Genomic DNA, 22,364 nt, shown 5'->3' with positions numbered 1-22,364 from the left:
GAACAACATTCATTAGGAAAACAGTGTGTCAATAATGCAAAATGACAGTTAAAGGCAGTTCATCGTTGAATTCAGTGATGTCATCTCTGTTCAGTTTAAATATTGTCTGTGCATTTTTTTGCAATCAAGTCAACGATATCGCTGTAGATGAAGTGACCTCAACTAAGCAAGCCAGAGGCGCGGCGGCAAGGAACCAAAACTCCATCAGTGACAGAATGGAGAAAAAAACCTTGGGAGAAACCAGGGCCAGTTGGGGGGCCAGTTTTCCTCTGACCAGACGAAACCAGTAGTTCAATTCCAGGCTTCAGCAAAGTCAGAATTGTGCAGGGTCAACAATATTTTTTTATTCAGATTTTTTTTTTTTAATACAGTAAAAAATAAAAAAATAAGTCATTTATTTCCACTATGGCAAAGTAGAATTTTCAGTTTTCAGTGTCACATGATCTTGCAAAAAAATAAAAAATGAATAAATAATAATAATAATAATAATAATAAGATATATTATTAATAAGATATATATATATATATTAATAATCACTGAATCAGGGTGTTCAAGAAACATTATTATTATTATTATTATTATTATTAATAATAATAGTGTTGATGGTACTAGTAATGCTTAATATTTTGTGGAATGATTCTTTGATTAATAGAAATCTGAGAAGAACAGTGTTCATTTGAAATGTATTTTTTTGGCAATATAAGTCTTTACTTTATTAATTTAAAGCATACCTGCTGAATACAAGTATTAATTTCTTTAAAAAATCTTAGTGATCCCAACTTTGTTTGTTACTCGCATCATCTATTTTTATTTTCAATTTCCCATCATGATACAAAGGTGTAATTAGTGACAAGTTCAGTCAGCCAAACATCTCACAGCTTGTCTGTTCAAATGGCAACACACATCCTCAGATTTATTCAATGTATTCACATATTATTACAAAATATTACCTATGCCTAAATCACTCAACCACATAGAAAATAGCATATTTATAGAACTCAGAAAGATGGCACATGGCGTGTTGAGGCAACTTGAAGCAAAACTCTTTAAGTTTGGAGACCCCTGTTGAACTGGACATAACTTGGCAAAGTTTGCCATCTACTGTACAACTTCTAACCAATACAGGCATTTTTGAAATCGCATATCATTTGATATCAAATAAATAATTTAATATCTTACAACTTAAATCAAATTAATCTCTTCATTTGGTATTTTAAATGTTTATGTAAACAAAATTTCCTTCTCCAATCGAAAAATGCTACTTTAGTAAATATTTTTAATATATTAAACATAACTGTAAGTAAAACATAGAGATCTATCAAGTCAATTTAAGATTAAGACAACTTACAGTTTTGATACCCTATAACAAGTTTTTAGTAGTTGATTATATAATAGCTATAATAATGTTATAATATTAAAAGTCAACTAGTCCCCTGTTTTCCCCTTGCGTTAAGAACATTTCCTAAAGCTTACATGAAATAAGATACAATTTTGATAAGATATTTTTGATAATATTGATAAGATATCAATAAAATATGAGATGTACAGTACTAGCAGGTCTTTAATCCTACCTCAAGATGAAATTTGGTCGATCTACACGTCGCTCTGAGTTCTGGGCTCATTGTATCGTTGATGAACTAGTCAAGTCTGAACAATATGGCGGCCTTCTGCACGGGATAACGCGGTGTTTCTAAACTATCAACAACATGACACTATTGAGACTGTGTGCATATTCAGCGGGCTTAACTCGGGGTTTCGCGGCCGAGAGAAGCGTTTGGAGATTTCTAAATGGCGATTATTGCCGCCTGTGTCTCAGATTACGGAGTAATGTCGAGAGACAAATACAAGGTAAGTTAATGATAAACATTTTTATTGCTGTCATCTGTCTTGTCCTACTAATCACATCACAACAAGTCTGTCTTTTTATTTTAACGTTACTGCCATTTGTTTTATATCAGGTAACGTTATATTTTAAACGTACGTTTAAAAGTTCACTACAAAAAATAGTAAGAGCTGACTTGATTACATTGATGATCATTTATAATCATGTCACAAGGATGCTTTGAAATGTAAAGGTCTGACAGTTCAAACAATTCGATGTTTTTTGCTTCTTGATGCACGTTTGGTCTTTCTTTGATGTCCGTTTAATCTAGATCTATTATGTCTGTATCGATTCTTTGTTGTACTGGATGTCTCTTATTGCATTCCAGCAGCTAACACAAACAGTAGAGTTGGTAAACTTTTTATGTCACCGTTTTATCTTTCATTCCTCAGACAAAACATGGGCTACAATTTACCAAAGACACTATTCAGCCATCCCTAAGAAGGACGATGCAAAGAAAAGATTATGGGAACAGTCCCAGCTGATGGATGGTATGAATTTTTTTCCCCCTTATGATTATATATCTAATGTATATCATTGATGTTATATGAGAACAACTGATTTTATAAAATTTTTAAGGTCAAATTGGGTTTTTAGGTTGGGTTAGATTTGTTCAGATTTTAATTTCAAGCTAAGTCGGTTTTATTTATGTAGCATTTTTAACAATGCAGACTTTCATAGCAGATTTACAGAAATTTACAATGCTGATGTTTATAGTATCTTAATATTTTCATGTCTTAGCAGAATAGAGCTGGACAATAGAATAGTTTATTTTTTGCAATGATATAAAAAATCCAGCAATTAAGATTTGCTACATAGGACATACATATTATGTGAGTTTACAGATGTATGCAGCTAAAGTTATTGTATATAATCAACTTTATATATAGAGCTGTGTGAAAATAAAGCTTTTATAGATAGAAATAGATTTTGCTCTGATACTAATATTCATGTAGCCAAGATTTGCTGTAGAGTCAAAGACAAGACGTCACATTTTGTTGTCTGCATTAAATAACATTTGCAAGTGATTTTATATGCATAGAAAGCATGTTAAATGCAAGTAAGTTGTTTAGTTTAAAGTTTCAAATATCTTTTGTGAAAATAAAATGTCTAAATATTCATTGTGTGTCCTTTATTAAAATATACAAAATGGTAAGTTATCATACTATATTTTATATATATTTAATTAAAAACGTATTGCTGATCAATAGATAAAACCTAGTTATTTGAAAAATAGTAGCAAAGATTGGTAAATATTTAAAATTAGAATGCGTTAATTTCTGTTAATGTCATCTAATGATTCTTATTCAAAATATTCAAAGAAATTGTATATAAACTTGTTAAACTGAATATAAATCCCCCTCTTTATATACTGTATGTGTGTGTATATATATTTATTATTATTATTAATTTTATTATTTATTATTTTTTTATTGTAAATCGTGGTAAAAAGTATGACCGACATAAATTTTTGCTCAGAAAAAAATTTAATTAAACTGGACACTTCCTAACTTTTATTGTTTTGATGCACTTTTTATCTTTGATGCTTATATTGCTTTATATGAGTGTGCTGAATGTATTTGTATATCCAACTTTAAATATATGAATGGATCTTAATATAGTTTACAATGTAATGAAACAATCAAGCATTTGAGATACAACTTGAAATTATTTAACTTGATATACATTAATAGATGTTAATCGTTGTGTTAATTACAATATTTGCAATAAAGTTGACTTTTTTATAGATGCATAATACTGTCATGTGCACTACAGTTTTCTCTTTAAAATAATCTTCACAGTTCTTGAGGCCAGAATCCAACAGCTGCAGTCGGACTCCGTTGTAGACGTCAAACATTCAAAGGTGCAAGTCATCAAAGTTCAGCAGAAAATAAAGAAAACGTCACCTGGGAATAATCAAAAGAACTTGGTGGGAGAAAAAGCAGCAATGCATAAAAGTGGGCCATCTGCCAAAAAAGTTGTAACTGAAGGTGTCATGCCTTTCAAACCTCACGCAAATCGCTGGATGGAGAAACTCAGGCATGAAAAGTGGATTAATCACAAAAAACAAACTTCACATAGAATGCACGACAAGCCAGTTGTGGGCAAAAGCAGCAAAGGTAGTTCGACGCTTCCTGCTACATCTACAAAAACTATCACAACAGGCAAAAGAAGTGAGACAAACACTAAAGTAGAAGACTCCAAGGTCTGTGCTGTGCAAAAAAAGTCTAAACACAAGGTTTCAAGAGTCTCAGAGAGTTCAGTTGCCAAGTTTCCAGGAGTGCAAAAGATCTCCAACAGTGAAGACGGCTGCAAGTCTACACAAGAGAAACTGGCAGATAAAGAATTTGATGAGAAAGAGGAGCTTATTGTAGACAATGTAATGGACCAGCAGAGCTTGAGTGCTCCTGAAAAGCTTCTGGAGGATAAGGAAGGAAACCGCTATGGAGATCCTCAGCTCAGAATTCGTTGTTACTTGGAGGCGTGTGTTTTCATTGACGATGTAGCTCGAGCTCAGAGCTGCCTACTTTCTCATCACCGTCAGTTATCCAAACGAGTGCACTTGTCAATCAGCGCCTACAACATCATAATGAGGATGTGGGCCAAAAAAGTAAGAATGTTTGCATCTTTACATTTTCTTTATATCAACTTTATTTTTTTATACATATTGTATATATATATATATATATATATATATATATATATATATTGTATATGTCAGTGCATACAACATTGTAATGAAGATGTGGGCCAAAAATTTTGACCATTTGCATCTCTCTTTTTACAAATTTTTGATACAAAAAATGAAATAATAATAAATAGTTATATTGCAGAAATATTGCATATTTAAATAACTTTTATTATATATAAGTTATTTAAAGGTGCAATATTTCTGCAATATAACTATTTATTATTATTTCATTTTTTGTATCAAAAATTTGTAAAAAGAGAGATGCAAATATATATAAATAATTTTTCTTTTCTTGTTTTCTTGCTAAATTTAGTCAAATTTTTGATCATTATCTTTCAGTTTTTTGCTTGTTCTTTTCCCTTTTTAGTCATACATATTTCATTTTAAAAGCATTTTATTTTATACTTATTTCAGTATTTTGCTTGCTCCTGTATCTTCATACATGCCATTTAAAAAAAAAAAAAAAAAAAAAAAAAAAAAAATATATATATATATATATATATATATATATATATATATATACATAATTTTTTTGTATATATGTAATATGTTTCAGTGTTGTTCTGTACACTCTGTTTAAAGCCATTTTTAACTGTGCTGAACAGGGTTCCATCAATCACATTAGTCGCTTGTTCATTCTGATTGAAGAAGCAGGTCTGAAACCCAACCTCGCGTCTTACAGTGCTGCTCTGGAGTGCATGGGTCGCATGCCTGAGTGTAAAACATGGATCATTAAAAGGTAACCACTTACTTTTTTTAATGTACATATATATATATTCATTCAGTGTACTATATATATATATATATATATATATATATATATATATATATATATATATATATATATATATATAAATAAGGGCCGGGACTCGATTAAAAAAATTAATCTAATTAATTAGAGGCTTTGTAATTAATTAATCGAAATTAATCGCATTTTAATCGCATATAAATATTTGACCTGAGAACAGTGAGAAGTAATTTTTTTTCACATGGATTTATAGTATACCATTGAATAATGACTGAATACATAAGCTTAAGCAACAAAATATTGTTTATTTTTGTGCAACCAAGTCTAGCAGACCAGTGCAATTTTTTGCCATGAAGTGTAGCAATAGCATATTTAGAAACAATTTAGAAATAGTACATTTCAGAAATTCAGGAAGCTTATAGGTGCTGAAACCTTCTGTAAAGTGTTTTTTTTTTTTTAAAGTAAAACACAATACTGTCAATTACATTCAGAACATTGGAAACACTGACTATTAGAAAACATCTCTCTGTTGCTTCAGAGGCCATAACATACTAAGTCCAACTCTCAATAACCTTGGCCAAAACAATAAAGAGTTCAACATAAACTGTTGCACCAACAAAATAATACATAGTTCAACATAAAGTGTAAAGTCCACGCTAGCTGCTATATGTTTTGCGTTGAGGTGATACTTGAGGCTCGATGTGCTGCTGCGGTGATATGCGAACGCTAGTTGGTGCTCCAGTATAATCGGTCCGCTGAAACTCATCCAGTGAGAAACGTTCCGCGGTGCAAAAATAAGTTATTAAAAATGCGGGAATTTTTTTTCTGTAATTAATTAATCTTAGTTAACGCGTTATTTTTTGTGTAATTAATTAATCTCTATTAAAGCGTTAAAGTCCCGGCCCTAATATATATATATATATATATATATATATATATATATATATATATATATATATATATATATATATATATACACATTAATATATATATAGTAAATATATAGGAGAAAATGCATATATAGGTGAATATATAGGATAAAGGCTATATGTGTATATACCCGGAAAGGCTTTTAGAACAGTTAGAAATGTAGATCGATTACATGATCATTCAGTTGTAGAGTGTTAAAATATGAATTAACAATATGAGTGTCTTGTTTAATGGATTGACAGTTTCAGACTGTGTCTCTAGATGTCAGTGTTGCAGTGAGCAATAAATAGTGTGTAACAAACACTCCTGCATTCTCTTTATATCCCCTGTAAGATTCCAGATTAAACTGAGAAACGTGTGAATTCAAACGATGCTCATATATATGCTCGTCCATGAGCCGATTCATTCATCTATAGCCCTATAGGATTATTCTGAGCCTGCCTTGACCGTGTCCAAAAATAGAAATTCAAATTGTGGTCATTCATCTAAAGAACATTAGCTCAGTGGAGCGTCATTTTCTCTGGTCATCTATTTGTTTTGTGTGCTTCTCATCTCCGGGCAGAAACATTTAGCAGATGAATACCTCCTCACTTGCATTTTAATTGGCAGCTTCTTGACAGAATGAGGCCAGAGTTTCTGCCTTTTTTTGCCTCATTTTTACACTTTTTGTGTAAACTATATGAAAGCATCTGCTAAACATGTTAAAAACTATCAGACAGCTGTGCCCTCTGTGCTTCATCTTTAGCAGATTGTTTGCTACCACAGTGTAATTGTTTTAAGGGATCTAATTGATTGTTTTAGGCTTATGTGTATCTGTGAAGCCTAGTACAAAGTATTTGCATATGAAGTTGTAAAGGTGACTGCTGAGACAAATATGATGCCACATAGTGACAGCACAGAGGGGCAGGTGCAGGGTGGCTTTTGGAAGCTGGTTGGGTGATCGATCACTGTAAGCTGATGGCAAACACTGTTGTGCAGTGGAAATCTTCTTCCTACAAACCCCAGAGGAGCCTTTTTTTTTTTTTACCCATCTCTCTATCTTTGTTCTCCTTGCCACAGTTTCAATTTGTCTTTCAGCTCTCATACGACACTGTTGTTGCATTTTTCGCTGCAATCCAAGCTTGCCATCCTCTTTGCACATTTGGTTTCAAGTCACAATCTTGAGGACGTGTCAGTGTGGAATGAATAGATTTAAACCTGGGAATTTTGACATCTTGACCTCACAAGGTGCATGCATAAAAAGATATATGCGAGAGGCATTTTTTTTCTCATGTTAATGTGTCCAAAATTTGGGACTCGTTCAATATATGTTGAATTCCACAAGTAATCCACACACCACTCTAGTCTTGTGAAACGAAATGCTGAGTTTGTAAGAAACACATACATCTTTAAGATGTCTTTAACTTCAAACCGTTGAGGTTTTTTCATTGTAAGGGCAATTACCTTTGGTTCATCAAATACATTGAAGTAATGGCTTCACCTGGGAGTTAGCCCACAATTGCAAGGCCATGTTTATCTGGTATTGCAAAGTAACAATGAAAAAACGAAGTACTTCAGCTTCAAATACACATTATTGTGACATATATTCATATCTCTTCTGGTCCACACAGGTGTCTGCAGCAGATGGAAGTGGACGGCCTGTCCGTGGATGATGTGTTCAGACATTGTGTGTTTAAAAAGGATGAAAGAGAAATGGTTCTGAGGGCCGTCCAACTGATGCAACCAGAATACCAACCCAATGTATCCAGAGATCAACCTGTCTGTTCCCTGCCATTGGTGGAACAGTTTTATGCCGAGGTACCATTGCATTACATTATTACTGTTTGGGATAAGTAAGATTTTTAATGCTTTTGAAAAAGTCTCTTATGCTCACCATGGCTGCATTTATTTGACCAAAATATGGTAAAAACAGTCATATTGTGAAATATCATTGCAATGTGAGATATATTGCCTTTTAATATATTTTAAAATGTAATTTATTTCTGTGATGGCTGATTAGCTGAATTTTTCACTCTTTCTTGTCACATGATCCTTTCAGAAATCATTATAATATGCAGATTCGGTGATCAAGAAACATTTCTTATTAATATCAGTGTTGAAATCCGTTTTGTGGCTTAATATTTTCTATTTTTTCAGGAAGAAACGTAGAATATTAAGAATAACTATAACAGCATTTATATTAAATATATACACTCACTGGTCACTTTATTAGCTACACCTTGCTAGTACCGGGTTGGAACCCCTTTTGCCTTCAGAATTTCCTTAATTCTTTGTGGCATAGATTCAACACGGTGTTGGAAACATTCCTCAGAGATTTTGTTCTATATTGACATGACAGCATTACGCAGTTGCTGCAGATTTGTTGGCTACACATCCGTGATGCGAATCTCTCGTTCCACCACATCCCAAAGATGCTCTATTGGATTGAGATCTGGTGACTGTGGAGACCATTTGAGTAAAGTGAACTCATTGTCATGTTCAAGAAACCAGTCTGAGATGATTTGAGATTTGTGACATGGTGCATTATCCTGCTGGAAGCAGCCATCAGAAGATGGGTTCACTGTGGTCATAAAGGGATGGAGAAGGTCAGCAACAATACTCCAGTAGGCTGTGGCATTTAAACGATGTCCAATTTGTACTAAGTGTGTCAAGAAAAAAATGCCACACCATTACACCACCACCAGCCTGAACTGTTGAGACAAGACAGAAAGGATCCATGATTTCATGTGCTTTACGAAAAATTCTGACCCTACCATCTGAATGTCATAGCAGAAATTGAGACTCATCAGACCAGGCAACGTTTTTCCAATCTTCTATTGTCCAATTTTGGTGAGCCTGTGTGAATTGTAACCTCCGTTTCCTGTTATTAGCTGACAGGAGCAGCACCCGGTGTGGTCTTCTGCTGCTGTAGCCCATCTGCTTCAGGTTTTCGACGTGTTGTGCGTTCAGAGATGCTATTCTGCATACCTTGGTTGTAACGAGTGGGTATTTGAGTTACTGTTGCCTTTCTATCATCTCTAATCAGTCTGCCCATTCTCCTCTGACCTCTGACATCAACAAGGCATTTTCATCCACACAACTGCCGCTCACTGGATATTTTCTCTTTTTCGGACCATTCTCTTTAAACCCTAGAGATGGTTGAATGTGAAAATCCCAGTAGATCAGTAGTTTTTTAAATACTCAGCGCAGCCCATCTGGCACCAACAACCATTCCACATTTAAAGTCACTTAAATCCCCTTTCTTCCCCATTCTGATGCTCCGTTTGAACTTCAGCAAGTCATCTTCACCCCATTTAGAAACATTGAGTTGCTCTCATGTGATTGGCTGACTAGCAATTTGAGTTACCAAGCAATTTAACAGGTGTTCCTAAAAAAGTGGCCGGTGAGTGTATATTACAACACTTATAAATGTAACTTTTGATCAATTAAATGTTTCCTTGATAAATAAACATTTCTTAAAAAAAAAAAAAATTCATCCCAAACTTTTGAAAAGTAGTATATATATATATATATATATATATATATATATATATATATATATATATATATATAAATCCGTATTTTTATTTATGATTTTTATAATCATATTTACCTTATTACATTCTATATATAAAATGCGCTTTAATCATTCCCCATTTTTTAATCATTTTTATTAATACCATCTTTTTTTTTCTTTTTTTTTTATATATATGAGTTCTGTCCTGTCTGTTTTATTTTAATCTTGTGTATTTTTACAAGAGCTATACAGTGTTTATGGTGCTACAACACCCTAGACTGTACATATTTTACTACTCATTAAAGTCATTGTTGTCCTTTTTCATCACGTTAAGGTTTTTCATGTATAGATATGACCATTTGCATTAAACCTTCATCGTGAAATGTTGAAATGGAGGCTGGTATTATAAAACAGGTGGTGCTTTTCATAGCACTGTATACCTGTCTTCTCTGTCAGCATTAAAAGACCTGCCTGAACTTGTCTTGTGTGTCAAAATGACGAGTTCCACTACCATGTCAGCTGTCATCTGCTATATAATTCCTTCATACAGAGGTGCCTGGTCTATTTTTGGGCACACTGGGGGGTTTTATTGGGCCAGTCTGCCCCACATCCAATTCCCTGCCATCCCCCTTTTTCCCCAAATGATTCATTACCGCAGGTGTACATGAGCCCATTTGTAACCCACGCCCCACTGCGTACTACCTTGAATGGAAACTTTCCTGGAAAGTCCAGAAGAACTGGGTCATGTGAAGGACTGAGATGAAATGCTGCAACTCTTAGCCCTAATCAGTAAAGAAATTCTGTTAGCAACTTTTCAGAGATACCCAATTGGCTAAACTTAAACTGTTGTGTGATGTTTCGTTTTTTTTTTTTTTTTAGTTTTTGCATTTTGTTTTGTTATAATTTGCTTTGCGTTGTTGTGTTTTATTTGTTTTTGGGATTTGCTTTGTTTTGCTTTCTTGTGCTTTGCTTTGTTTTTTTTTTTTTTTTTTTTTTTTTTGTCATTTCCTTTTATTCCTTTATCATTTGATTGTTGTCCTGACAAAAGCCAAAACAAATCTGTGACCTTATGCCAAACTGTACATTATGCATAACCGTACTAGTATACGGTATATGTTGATGGCATAAGTTTACTTGTGTAATGTTTTTTGTTTGTTTGTTTGTTTGTTTTGTTTTTTGCTTTCTGTTAGAATTTGCTCTGCTTTGTTGTCTTTTGCCTTGCGTTTTTGTGTTTTACTTTGCTTGTTTGTGAATTGCTTTGTTGTGCTTTTTTAATCTGTTTTGTGTTTTGTTTCCTTTTTGTAGATATTTTATTTTATTCCTTTGTTGTTTATGATTGTTGTCCTGATGAAAGCCAAAAGAAACTGTGATCTTAAGCCAGACTGTATGATATTCAAAACAGTACTATTTTAATTATTGACACATTTAATTTAGCTAAATACGTTCAAATATGCTGCTTGCATTTTTTTTTTTGTGAGTTTTATCTTATAATTGTTTCGAATATTTTAATTCTTAAACCAGATTGTAAAGTATCTGGCATAGTACTACTGTAATGATTGACGGTGTCGACCAGTGATCAATTTTATTTCATGTTCATGATCAGATTATCTCATAATAAGCAAATGTTCACAAATTTTCGCTTTGAGAGGAAACAAATTTTCACTGTCACTGTCAAAAATCACAATGAATGTTTCATCGTCAGTGAGCACCAGTGTTCAAATACCACACATTTTTTCAATTTACCCCTTTTTACAATTCTTGAAATGTAAATTTGACTTCAAAATCATGTTGTGTGCACCAGGTTTAGATATTTTGAGATGTTGTCTCCTCACACATAAATGTATTGCCTCGCAATGCATGCTTTATTCACACTACCTCACTAAACAGAGGTCACTAAACGTGCTTCTCCCTGTCAGGTCTGTGGACTTTGGAAATAAGGGCCTCTGCTGAGCCATGCACAACACGACATCTTGTGTTCTGCCTGGCCGGGCTGTAGTAGTCATTGCCGTGGGCATGATTTATCCCTCCACAACCTTTGTGCTTGCTTTGGCCAGTGTCCATGTGATCTCTATTGAGGACAGATTTAGCTGTCACTCTCTCCTTGTGAGTATTAACGCTCCGGCTGACCTGTTCTGTCCCAGCCCTTCCATGAAGGGTTTGGTGATAATTCCCAGATGTCTGTGCAGGATGGTAAAGCCTCCCTTCAAATAATAAATGACTGCACATGTCAACGCACAGCCCACATTAACATGATCTCTGCACCACTTAGCAAGCTGTTGCTATAATATATGCCGTATTTACAGTTCGTATTTTATGCAGCCACACATTTGGCTGCCGGCCAGACCTGAGAGAGTGGGACTTTTCAACCTCATTAGATTTTAATTGGCTGTACCTGGATTTTAAAAGACAGAATAATGACATTTGACATTCGCATGGTTATTTTAGTTTGCTTGGTTCTTTTAAATATAAGTGCGCTTAAACGTAATGATGTTTGGTTCTTTAATTGCACCATAAAGTTCAATGGCTTCTTTCGATCGGGCCTCATAACAAATTGTGCAGCCTGTGAAAGGTTGAAGTAAATAGTCTCCATAATTGGCAGTCAATTGAATGATCGTTTTTTAATGTTTATCCTAATGAGATTGAAACCCTCTCAGCTTTCATATCCAGTTATAAGGAGCCAGTAATATTAAACTTCTAGCCTCTGGTGATGAGAGATTCTCAGCACTCATTATTTAGCGGATCATCTTGAGCTCTGTTATGATTTTGTACACGCATAACGACCAGGATGTTATAATAACATGCAGTTAGTTAATACGATTGTTGCTTTAGCACATGAATATATTGCAATTAATAATAATTTTAAAAAAGTAATTAAAATGAAAGTAAGGATAATTATGAGTGAAATGGGAAGAATTTTTTTTATATATAATATAATAATATAATAATAATAATATAATAATACTAGCTCTGTTGCTTGGAATAAAGCAACAGAGCTAGTATTTTTTCTCATCGAAGGGGGATGCATTTTCTCCCTCTCCTCCCCTTATTTTCCCTGCTTGCTCTCTCGTCTCGTCTATTGTCAAATACTTCTGAGAGACTCTTTCTGCACTGCTCTCCAAACTGAAAATCATGGATTTGATCCACTGCTCTCTCAACGCAATCGACACCATCTTCTCGACGAGAAGCTTTGGTTCAAGGGAACCTGTTACCTGACTGTCCTGCCGGAACGTTTGCAGCTGGCTACACGATGGACGCGTGGGAGATGTGGCGGGTCGTGTGTCTGGCGGCTTTTTCAATGGAGGACATTGAAGATATCTACCTATTCAGAACCATGATAAAATGGCTTCTGCTGATTGGATTAGGCTTTGCCCTGGGTTATCGAAGAATTCAGAAAACGGGAAAAGCTGTCCAAAGCCTCATAAGGCTGCCCGTCATGATTGAAGCAGTGGGCAGAGCGGTCAGCACTGAGACTGAGACTATTAACTGCAATATGGATACCATCACGGAGAAGCTCAAGGCTTTGCAAAGGAAATTGGATGGATCTGGAGACCAGAATGGACAAAGAGAGTGACTGGTAAATTGGAATGAGGCTACTCGCCCCAAGACCAAACAATCGCAATCTTATCTTCTTTCGGCTCCCCTCTACCAGCACTGGTCTCGGCCAAGGCCAGTGTTGGGAACAACAACAACCCCCTGAAGAGCACTGCAGCGAGATGCTCTTGCGTTCCTACCCCCTCTTCCAAAGACGCCTGCTGATTTTTGACTCTGACTAGGACTTGACCAAGGCTGTCTCCATGGCAACTTGCTCTGTCGCTATCACAATCTGCGGACGGAGGCACTAGATTTGAATGCCAGCTCTCCAGGCCTACAAATACACCAAACCCCACCCCCCATCCCTCGCCTTCACCGCTTTGTACCGCCAGTCTGACAAGCGGGTCTATGACCAGCGCCGTAGGGCTGATGGACCGGATGGCTGGATTACCTCAACCCCTGTTGCAAAGTCGTGTGTTTATGCTGTATTGATTATGTGCTTTTGTTGCTGAGGTGTTTTTCCTGTTCTCACACTGTACTCCCAAAGGAGGACAGCTTCCCTCCTCGCTTCCCTAATGTTATGCTGTATCCTTCTTCCCCTGTACTGTATTTCCTTGCCTTGTACCCACATGTGCAATGGCAATAAAGTTGAGTCTAATCTAATCTAATCTAAAAATTACCTGGGTGTATTAAAGGGACACAAGCTAATAATATTTTTAGCAGGGAAGTAAAAAAAAAATGGTTATTTCATCATTGATGTTTTGAGGTTTTTGTGGTGAATTCTGAATGTGATATTGGTCGCACTCCATTTATGATTTGTTTGTCCATTTTTAAAACTCAGAGGACCACAATGGAAATAAGCCGTGGCTTTTTTTATTTTATTTTATCCTCAACAGTTGTTTGTATTAATTTAAATTTTTTGTCTAATAAAACAAACAAACACACAAACAAATACGAATAAAATTGTCACTTATAAATAAAATCAGCAAATTAGATGTTATAATATGATGCAATCGGTTACTTAGTATATTAATACTAAGGCTGCCAGTTTAAAACTTGAATTTAGTACAATTAATTAAAAATTGCAAATAAATCTATTAAAATTTTGCATAGGAAAATCAGCCTTAAATTATACTAATACAGTTGTTACTACTAAGTTTAAAAATAGTTGCTGGTAATAGTAGGGCTGTCAGTTTAACATCTTAATTTGGCACAATGAATATAAATATAAAAAAATAATCTGCATAGTTTATACTAATAAAATTGTTACTAATACATAAAAAGTAAAGTAAAAGGTAAAATAACTATATTTGATGCAATTATATCTTTTTAATTAACTAAGCAGCAAAGTGCATTTGATTTGCATTTATTTTACTGACTTCATTCCCATCTTGTGTGTTTCAGAGGGAAGGTTCCACGTATCCTAAACTGGACTTCAGCCTGAAAGAACTGCGGGACCGGTTTAGTCTTCAGCTGGCTATGGAGAAGGCCACTACCATCACTATTGACTCAGTGGAGACCTTAAAGCCTGTCACCGAAAACATGGCCAAAATGGTATGAAAGCACAACCTGTCTGATTGTGGGGTAAGATGTGTCAGTGTATAAATTGTGCCTAGCTATCTAGCTGACTGCATTATTTTAGTTGCATGACAGTATATTTAGTACAAGCCAATAAACATAGCATTTTTTTAGACTAAAACTAGTTTATCCAAGTCTAAAAATATGTAAATTTGGCTAAAGATTAGCTACAGATTATAAAATTTAGCATTTTACCCAAAATAGTAGCTGTGGGGTAAAAATTTGTCAGTTTAGGGGTAAGATGTGCCAGTGCTAAGAAATAGTACAGCTACAGTAAATAGTGTTATAAAATGTTGAAATTCCCTCACTACATTTATTATTTGGCTTATGTTAAATGTAATAATATGCTGCACAATATGGGATGTAAATCGAATGGAAAGTAGATTGTTTTCTTGTATTCCCCAATGATCTAATCTTCTCTTAACATGGAGTTAATTGGACACAGCTTTTTAGCTTTTAAGGAATATTAGTTTTGAATATTAGTTTTAATTGCTCTTGGCCTAGAAGGCAGCATAAGTAAAAAAATAATAATAATAATAATAATAATGAAATAAAAAGTGGCACCTCTTACCCCACTTTCCTTTACACCAAATTATTTATGTCTGTTTGTGGGCCAGAGTTAATATTGCTATGACTGGTTTCTCTGAAACAAGCACAGTGGGAATCCTCAAACATAGGAAACTGCCATAAAGAGGCCTTTCAAAATCACATACACACGTGTGGGCAGTTTTCCTTTCAATAGTTAACACGTTGTATTTTTTTAGGATCCAGATTTGCACCTAAGCTATGATCCATTGGCTAAATACAGACATCTTTGAAAGTTTCCAGCTCATGCACTGAAAGTAGCCCTATCCCTACAACCCAGTTTCTGTTAATTTGGCATTTGCTCCACTGTCTGTGTTCCCTCACAAGAAAGGTCCCCCGTGGTCCCGCAACATTTGCGCTAGGGTTTAATGGAATAGAAATGCATTGTAATGTGTCCCCACCAGTGGGATAGAGTCATCTTTCCATCGGAGGGTCAACATAACTTATATGGGTCATCCGCCTGCTCCCCCAGTCTGCAGGGAAACAGAAAAGCATCCTAATAAAGAGATGACCCACTTTTAGCCGGGCAGCACTGACTGCCCACCGAACCTGATTGTGTTGTGCATAAAATTCACATCTACATTTAAATTAGATTTTTTTTTTAAGCCACAGGCTGCTTGAAAGGAGAATATGATGTAATGTAAAGGCCACAAATGGTAGCTGAATGAATCTCATGAAAACTTGTAATTTAAAGCCTGTAATGATAATGAAGCCTATTTTAGGAGCATTAAGCCACTTTATTTTCATGACAATTAAGCACATCCTCTTTCCAAATTCTCAGTATGTTACTGTAATGGGGAAAAGTAGTGTATTATATTAGGGATTCCGAAACTTTTTTTCACAAAGTCCTTGTGCGATATTAAGTTAATATTTCAATATTATAACAACCCTTTGCGTGTTCGTTTGATCGTAGATGTAGTGCTCACATAGCCTGCAGGTAAACTAATACATTTTTAAAAGATAATAAAAATAGCATACATTTTTTATTTGTTTTCCTTTTAAAATCATTCATTTTCATTTTGCATTTTTAAGATTTAATTTAAATTGTTAGTTTACATTATGGTATTAGGTGTACTGAAGTAAATTCTTCATTGCCAACATTTAAATTTAAATTGTTCATTAATATTGTTGAACATTTATATTTTTATAGAGAGAATTACTAGCGACACAGCGCAAACACTGGGAAAAAGCTCTCCTCCATGCACTGAAGGAAAAGAAACGGATATCATCCAGCAACAGCCAGAAGTCCTGGAGTACCTGCATATACCCATACCTATGTATCCTGGATGATCAGGATTATGTGAACATCATGCTTCAGGTACCAACTTTAAGCCAAATTTCCATGAGGTGGATAAAAAGGATCATTTCCTGGCCACTAGAGCCAAAAATAAAAACATGTCATATTTTAACATGCACATTTTTTGTAGAGTTTAGACAAGCTATCACCCAGTGGTGAATCTTTGCTTACCATGGCGGAGGAGATGGGAAACCGAGTCTACAATCTGTACTCCATCCGGCAGAAGAGCCACAGTCAGATGATTGAGAAGCTTGGGAGTATCTACAACACGTATGCTGAGCTCCTGGCCAACGACAATGAGGTACAAGATTTGGCTGACCAGACCTGACACCTTCAGTTTGCTCTCCAATCAAATATCTAAACTGGCTTTTACATTTTATTGCCTCCTGTTTCATCATAGACCAATGGCATGCTGCTGCGGGAGTATTGGGCGAGTCTTGAGATGGAGAGGTGCAGCGGTCCCTCTCTTTTAAGTGACGACACCCCTTGGCCCCTGGTTCTGATGGTGCAGCTGGGCAGCTTCTTGGTTGACCTGATGGTTCGTGAGATCAAAATTTGGAGCAACATCCTCAATCCTGCTCAAGAGAAGAAGCTTATCCCCATCCTTTACCACATGTACACGTTCCGCAGCAATCATAAGGTAAGAGGTCGAGACCAGCTGGACTCAGTCATACTAGTTAAAATACTGCAAATCCTTGAAGTGATTGTTCATGGCTAGACAGTCAAATGACTGTCCATTAAAACATCCGTTCTCCATCTAAATCCTCTCACAGACACGCATGTTTTCATGAATTATGGAATAATATTTCCTGTGCGAGTGATCGCAGGCCAACGGAGGAAGACGGATTTTGGCGAAACAAATCTCTTTTTACTGTCCTCTTAATTGCACGTTTGATTAACCGCCGAGGGATTGCAAAAAAGGGGGAGGAAGAGCCCAAAAAGATTGTGAGAATTTCCTTTTTTGTTCTCGAAATCTCATTCCCCATGCTGCTGCCATCGCTCTTGGCATGCTTTATGGGCTTCAAAGACTAAAAGCTTAACTCCAGTTCCTCCGCTGCGTCTGCAGATGGCCCGTGCAGCAGGGAAGAGCTCTCAGTTTAGCGTGTCTCTGGATTATTCATGTGGCATGGTAGCTGTCGAATGGATTCACATTCCTTTTCGAGACATTTAAAGTGCCACCTTGTAGCAAGACGATCTCCATCTTTCCTTCTTGAGGGTTAGACTAATGAATTGACCTGACAAATCCAGTTCTCTGTCTTGTGAACTGGATCCTTTCAGTGGATTTAGTGTAGTTTAGTCGGATTCATGAAACAAATGACTCTTGTGATTTGATTCTTTTTAGTGAATGAAAAACATACAGCACTACCAGTGTAGTTCGATTTACGATTATCATTTTTTTGCAAGATACAGCAGGGACAGTGTAGTCTGATTCATGACTAACTCTTATGAACCCATTTCTTTTAAAGGGGGGGTGAAATGCTATTTCATGCATACTGAGTTTTTTACACTGTTAAAGAGTTGGATTCCCATGCTAAACATGGACAAAGTTTCAAAAATTAAGTTGTACGTTTGAAGGAGTATTTTTGTTCCAAAAAAACCTCTTCCGGTTTGTCACAAGTTTCGGAAAGTTTTTTTCGAGTATGGCTCTGTGTGACGTTAGATGGAGCGAATTTCCTTATATGGATCCTTGGGCACTTCTGCCGGAAGAGCGCGCGCTCCTGTATAGCAAGGCTGGGCAGCACAGACATTTCACTGATCAGAGCGATTCACTGATCAGAGCGAGAGCGTCGCGAAAAGTCACAAAAGAAGTGTGTTTTTGGTTGCCAGGGCAAGACAGCCCTGCACAGATTACCAAAAGAGAAACAGCATTAAGGGGCCAGTGGATGGAGTTTATTTTTACAGAGCATCAACGGAGTTGTGCAAGTGTTTTTGTTTGTTCCCTGCATTTCGAAGATGCTTGTTCACAAGGCCTAGTTTGACGACGGATTTGCATATCGTTTATTTCTTAAGAATGATGCAATCCCAACGAAAAAGGGTCACGATCGTGTGTTGGAACCGCAGGCGGTGAGTAAAACTGCTTCAAATATCTCTGCCTCCTTGTTAGTGCGTCCCCTCCCATGCCAGAGACCCGGGTTCGAGCCCCGCTCGGAGCGAGTCGTTGCTGCTGCTGCTTTCGTTCAGTTTCAGCCTCTGGATCTGATTCTGGATCATAAATAAATGGCTGAATCTGACTGTAAGCCATGGTTTGTTTTGGATGATGGGTTTTCCCTCACGGTAATGTCACAGCTTCCACATGCTCTCAACGCAAAAGCCTATTCGCGCTCGTGATTCTTTAGCTCCGCCCACACGTCACGCCTCCAGCCGGTCGTGTTTTTCCGGGAAAAATCGGTACAGACTATCTTTCTCTTATGAATATAATAAAACTAAAGACTTTTTGGATTTATGAAGGATGCAGTACTACTCTATATGTACTCAAGATTAACAGGATATTGAGTGAAAACGAGCATTTCACCCCCCCTCCCCCTTTAATGAATACTTCAAAAAGACGTGTTACCACTTCAGATCAGTCTGAAACACAGCCCTGAATACTGAATCAGTGTAATTACCCAAATGAATCATTATCAAATTGCGAAATCTTCATCAATGCCCATCCCTGCTTGTTTATACTATAATATACAAACAGTAACGTCTGTTGTGCACCATAAACATTTTACCAGTAGCACACATACCATATTTTTCGGACTAGTCGCACCTGCATATAAATCGCATCAGTCCAAAAGTACGTCATAAGGAGGAAAAAAACATATATAAGTCGCACTGGACTATAAGTCGCATTTATTTAGAACCGAGATAAAACATTACCGTCTACAGCCGCGAGAGGGCGCTCTACGCTGCTCAGTGTAGACTACAGGAGCACAGAGCAGTATAGAGCGCCCTCTCGTGGCTGGAGGTGGTAATGTTTTCTCTTGATTCATTTTTCTTGGTTCATGTCAAATTAATTTTGATAAATAAGTCGCACCTGACTATAAGTCGCACGACCAGCCAAACTATGAAAAAAAGTGCAACTTATAGTCCGGAAAATAAGGTAAGTCATCTCTGGTTTATTTGAAGAGGGTTACAGGCCTGCTGGGAGCTAGCAATGAGAGATACTTATTAATGTAGACCCGTCACGGCAATTAAGGATTTAATTGCCAAGTTAAACATCCTTTTTGTGACATGCCTTTAAGGAAAGTCTTGATTTTAATTTGTTCTCCTTTTTGGCATCCACATCAGATTGGCTTCATCAAACCACATCCTATTGTGACTCAAATCCAGAGGGTTGCGATGGAAACTAAACTCACATTCGACTCTTACGTCATGCCCATGCTGTGTCCCCCTGTTCCCTGGACGTCCCCAAAGAGTGGTGCTTACCTGTTGACGCCAACCAAGCTGATGCGGTCCACCGATGGAGCCATCCAGCACCAACTTCTCCTGGAGAAGTGCCGAGGTGAGGATCTTCATGCCGTGCTGGACTCCCTCAATCAGGTGGGCAACAGTCCTTGGAAGATCAACAAGCCCTTGTTGGACATCATCATCTCAGTCTTCAATGACAAAGGCAGCGACAAGCTTTGCATCCCTCCACCTCTCTCCGAAGCACCCGAGGTTCCTCGCTTCAACCCTCACGACCCGTCCTACACTCAGGCCGAGAAGGCCTACATGAAACGGGAGGGAGTCAAAGCCAAGAAGAAGGTGGCGGAGATGCACAGCCTCCGAATGGATGCACTGTATAAGTTGTCCATTGCAAACCACATGAGGGACGATATCTTTTGGTTTCCTCACAATATGGACTTCCGAGGGCGGACGTACCCCCGGCCGCCTTATTTTAACCACCTTGGTAGTGATGTGACCAGAGGATTGCTGCTGTTTGCCGAGGGACGGCCTCTCGGGCCCAAAGGCCTCGACTGGTTGAAGATCCACTTGGTAAACCTCACGGGGTTGAAGAAGCGTAGCTCTCTAGCTGGAAGACTGGAGTATGCTGAGAGTATCATGGATGACATACTAGACTCGGCAGACCGTCCTCTTGATGTAAGCATTTTAATAGCACCTTTACCTTACTTACATACTAAGAGTTGTACAGCTGGGTGAACTTATGTACAACTAGTGATGCAATGAGTGGAATTGCAATAAGTGATGATGATGTTGATTGAGATAAATACTAGTTATAATTATTGTTTAAATTGACTATAATTTTTAATACAACATTTTAATGGAAAAATATTAAATATAAACATAAAAATAATAATTATTATTATTATTAATTAATAACATTATTATTAGCTAACTTTATGATCAGAGTATTAGGGCATATACGTAATAATAATAATAACAACAACAACAGCAGCAATAATGATAATAATAATAATGATTATTATTATTATTCGAATAATTAAAAATACTAATAATTTTAACTAGTTATTTTGATTATATGAAATTTTCAATTTCAGTATTTTATTAAAGAGGGTTCTAATGTTTATAATAATAATAAAAAAAATTTATTGTTATTATTAATAATAATAACTATTATAATTATTGTTGTTATTGTTATATGTGCTAGTATTAACAACAATAATAATACAAAAATGAATGTTTTAATTTATATTTAAATTTAATATATTATTTATTTATTATTATTAATAGTAATAATGATGTATATAATTTACTGTTATTAACAACAACAATGGTTATAGTTTTTATTAAAATTATTTAAAAAAATTATCATAGCCCCAAAATGCATATCATACAAAAGAAAAAAGAAAAGAAAAATAGAAATCAACTTTAAGTTTATTAATATTACTGCAAACTGCATAAGCGTATTACATTTTCTGACTATACACAATTATATTTAGTTGCATGCATTTAGCATTATTTTCCCATTGTCCATATTATCAAACAAGCCTTAGATTCATTTTTTGGGGTCATAATTCTACAATATATAGTTTATGCATTTATTGTATATATTGTAGCAAATATATACAAATTGTAATACAATTACAGAAAATATACAGTTCAGAATATATGTATTATATAATTAAACATAAGATATATCATTATAATGCAATCATAATATGCTATTAAACATGATACTTATAGTGCAGGATTTGTTTCAATCCTCTAATTTTTATCTTCAGGTCTGCCCTTAATATTTTCAGCCTTTATTATGGCAGACCTCAGTTCACTCTGCATGTAGACCTTCTATGTATTCACTACATTCAGATCCGAACGTGTCACACTGCAGGCTGCGAGCTATGACTGAGCCATATTTTTGCGTTTTATTGAAATGATTGTAACTTTCCTTGTTCCCTAAAGAGTCACAGCTCTATTTTGCAGGGTCGCAAATGGTGGATGAATGCAGATGAGCCGTGGCAGGCACTGGCTTGTTGTATGGAGATAGCAAATGCCTCGCGCTCACCCGACCACACCACATTCATCTCTTATTTCCCAGTACATCAGGTACTGAACCTTTACTTTACAGTTGTAATATACAGGTATTAAGAACAACCAACTTTTGTTGTTCAAATACAAGTAACATGTGAAGTTATAGACTTTAAAGCTACTGTAAACCGATAAATATGCATCCTCTCTGT

General features: G+C 35.9%; 1 protein-coding gene across 1 annotated transcript in view; it reads left to right on the top strand.

Annotated features, from left to right (window-relative positions):
* The first annotated feature begins 1,657 nt into the window (after positions 1-1,657).
* The window catches only part of LOC113074841 (DNA-directed RNA polymerase, mitochondrial-like), a 44,539-nt gene continuing 23,832 nt past the window's right edge, over positions 1,658-22,364 (top strand). Inside the window, exons 1-11 of the mRNA XM_026247576.1 lie at positions 1,658-1,849; positions 2,276-2,374; positions 3,686-4,494; positions 5,181-5,314; positions 7,864-8,050; positions 14,685-14,834; positions 16,594-16,761; positions 16,871-17,041; positions 17,141-17,380; positions 20,014-20,805; positions 22,108-22,230. Of these exons, the coding sequence (XP_026103361.1) occupies positions 1,708-1,849; positions 2,276-2,374; positions 3,686-4,494; positions 5,181-5,314; positions 7,864-8,050; positions 14,685-14,834; positions 16,594-16,761; positions 16,871-17,041; positions 17,141-17,380; positions 20,014-20,805; positions 22,108-22,230 (3,015 nt within the window). The 5' untranslated portion in view covers positions 1,658-1,707. The remainder of the gene's footprint in view (positions 1,850-2,275; positions 2,375-3,685; positions 4,495-5,180; positions 5,315-7,863; positions 8,051-14,684; positions 14,835-16,593; positions 16,762-16,870; positions 17,042-17,140; positions 17,381-20,013; positions 20,806-22,107; positions 22,231-22,364) is intronic.

Source organism: Carassius auratus, unplaced genomic scaffold, assembly GCF_003368295.1.
Source record: "Carassius auratus strain Wakin unplaced genomic scaffold, ASM336829v1 scaf_tig00015444, whole genome shotgun sequence".
NCBI lineage: Eukaryota > Metazoa > Chordata > Actinopteri > Cypriniformes > Cyprinidae > Carassius > Carassius auratus.
This window is presented reverse-complemented; position numbering and strand designations above follow the sequence as displayed.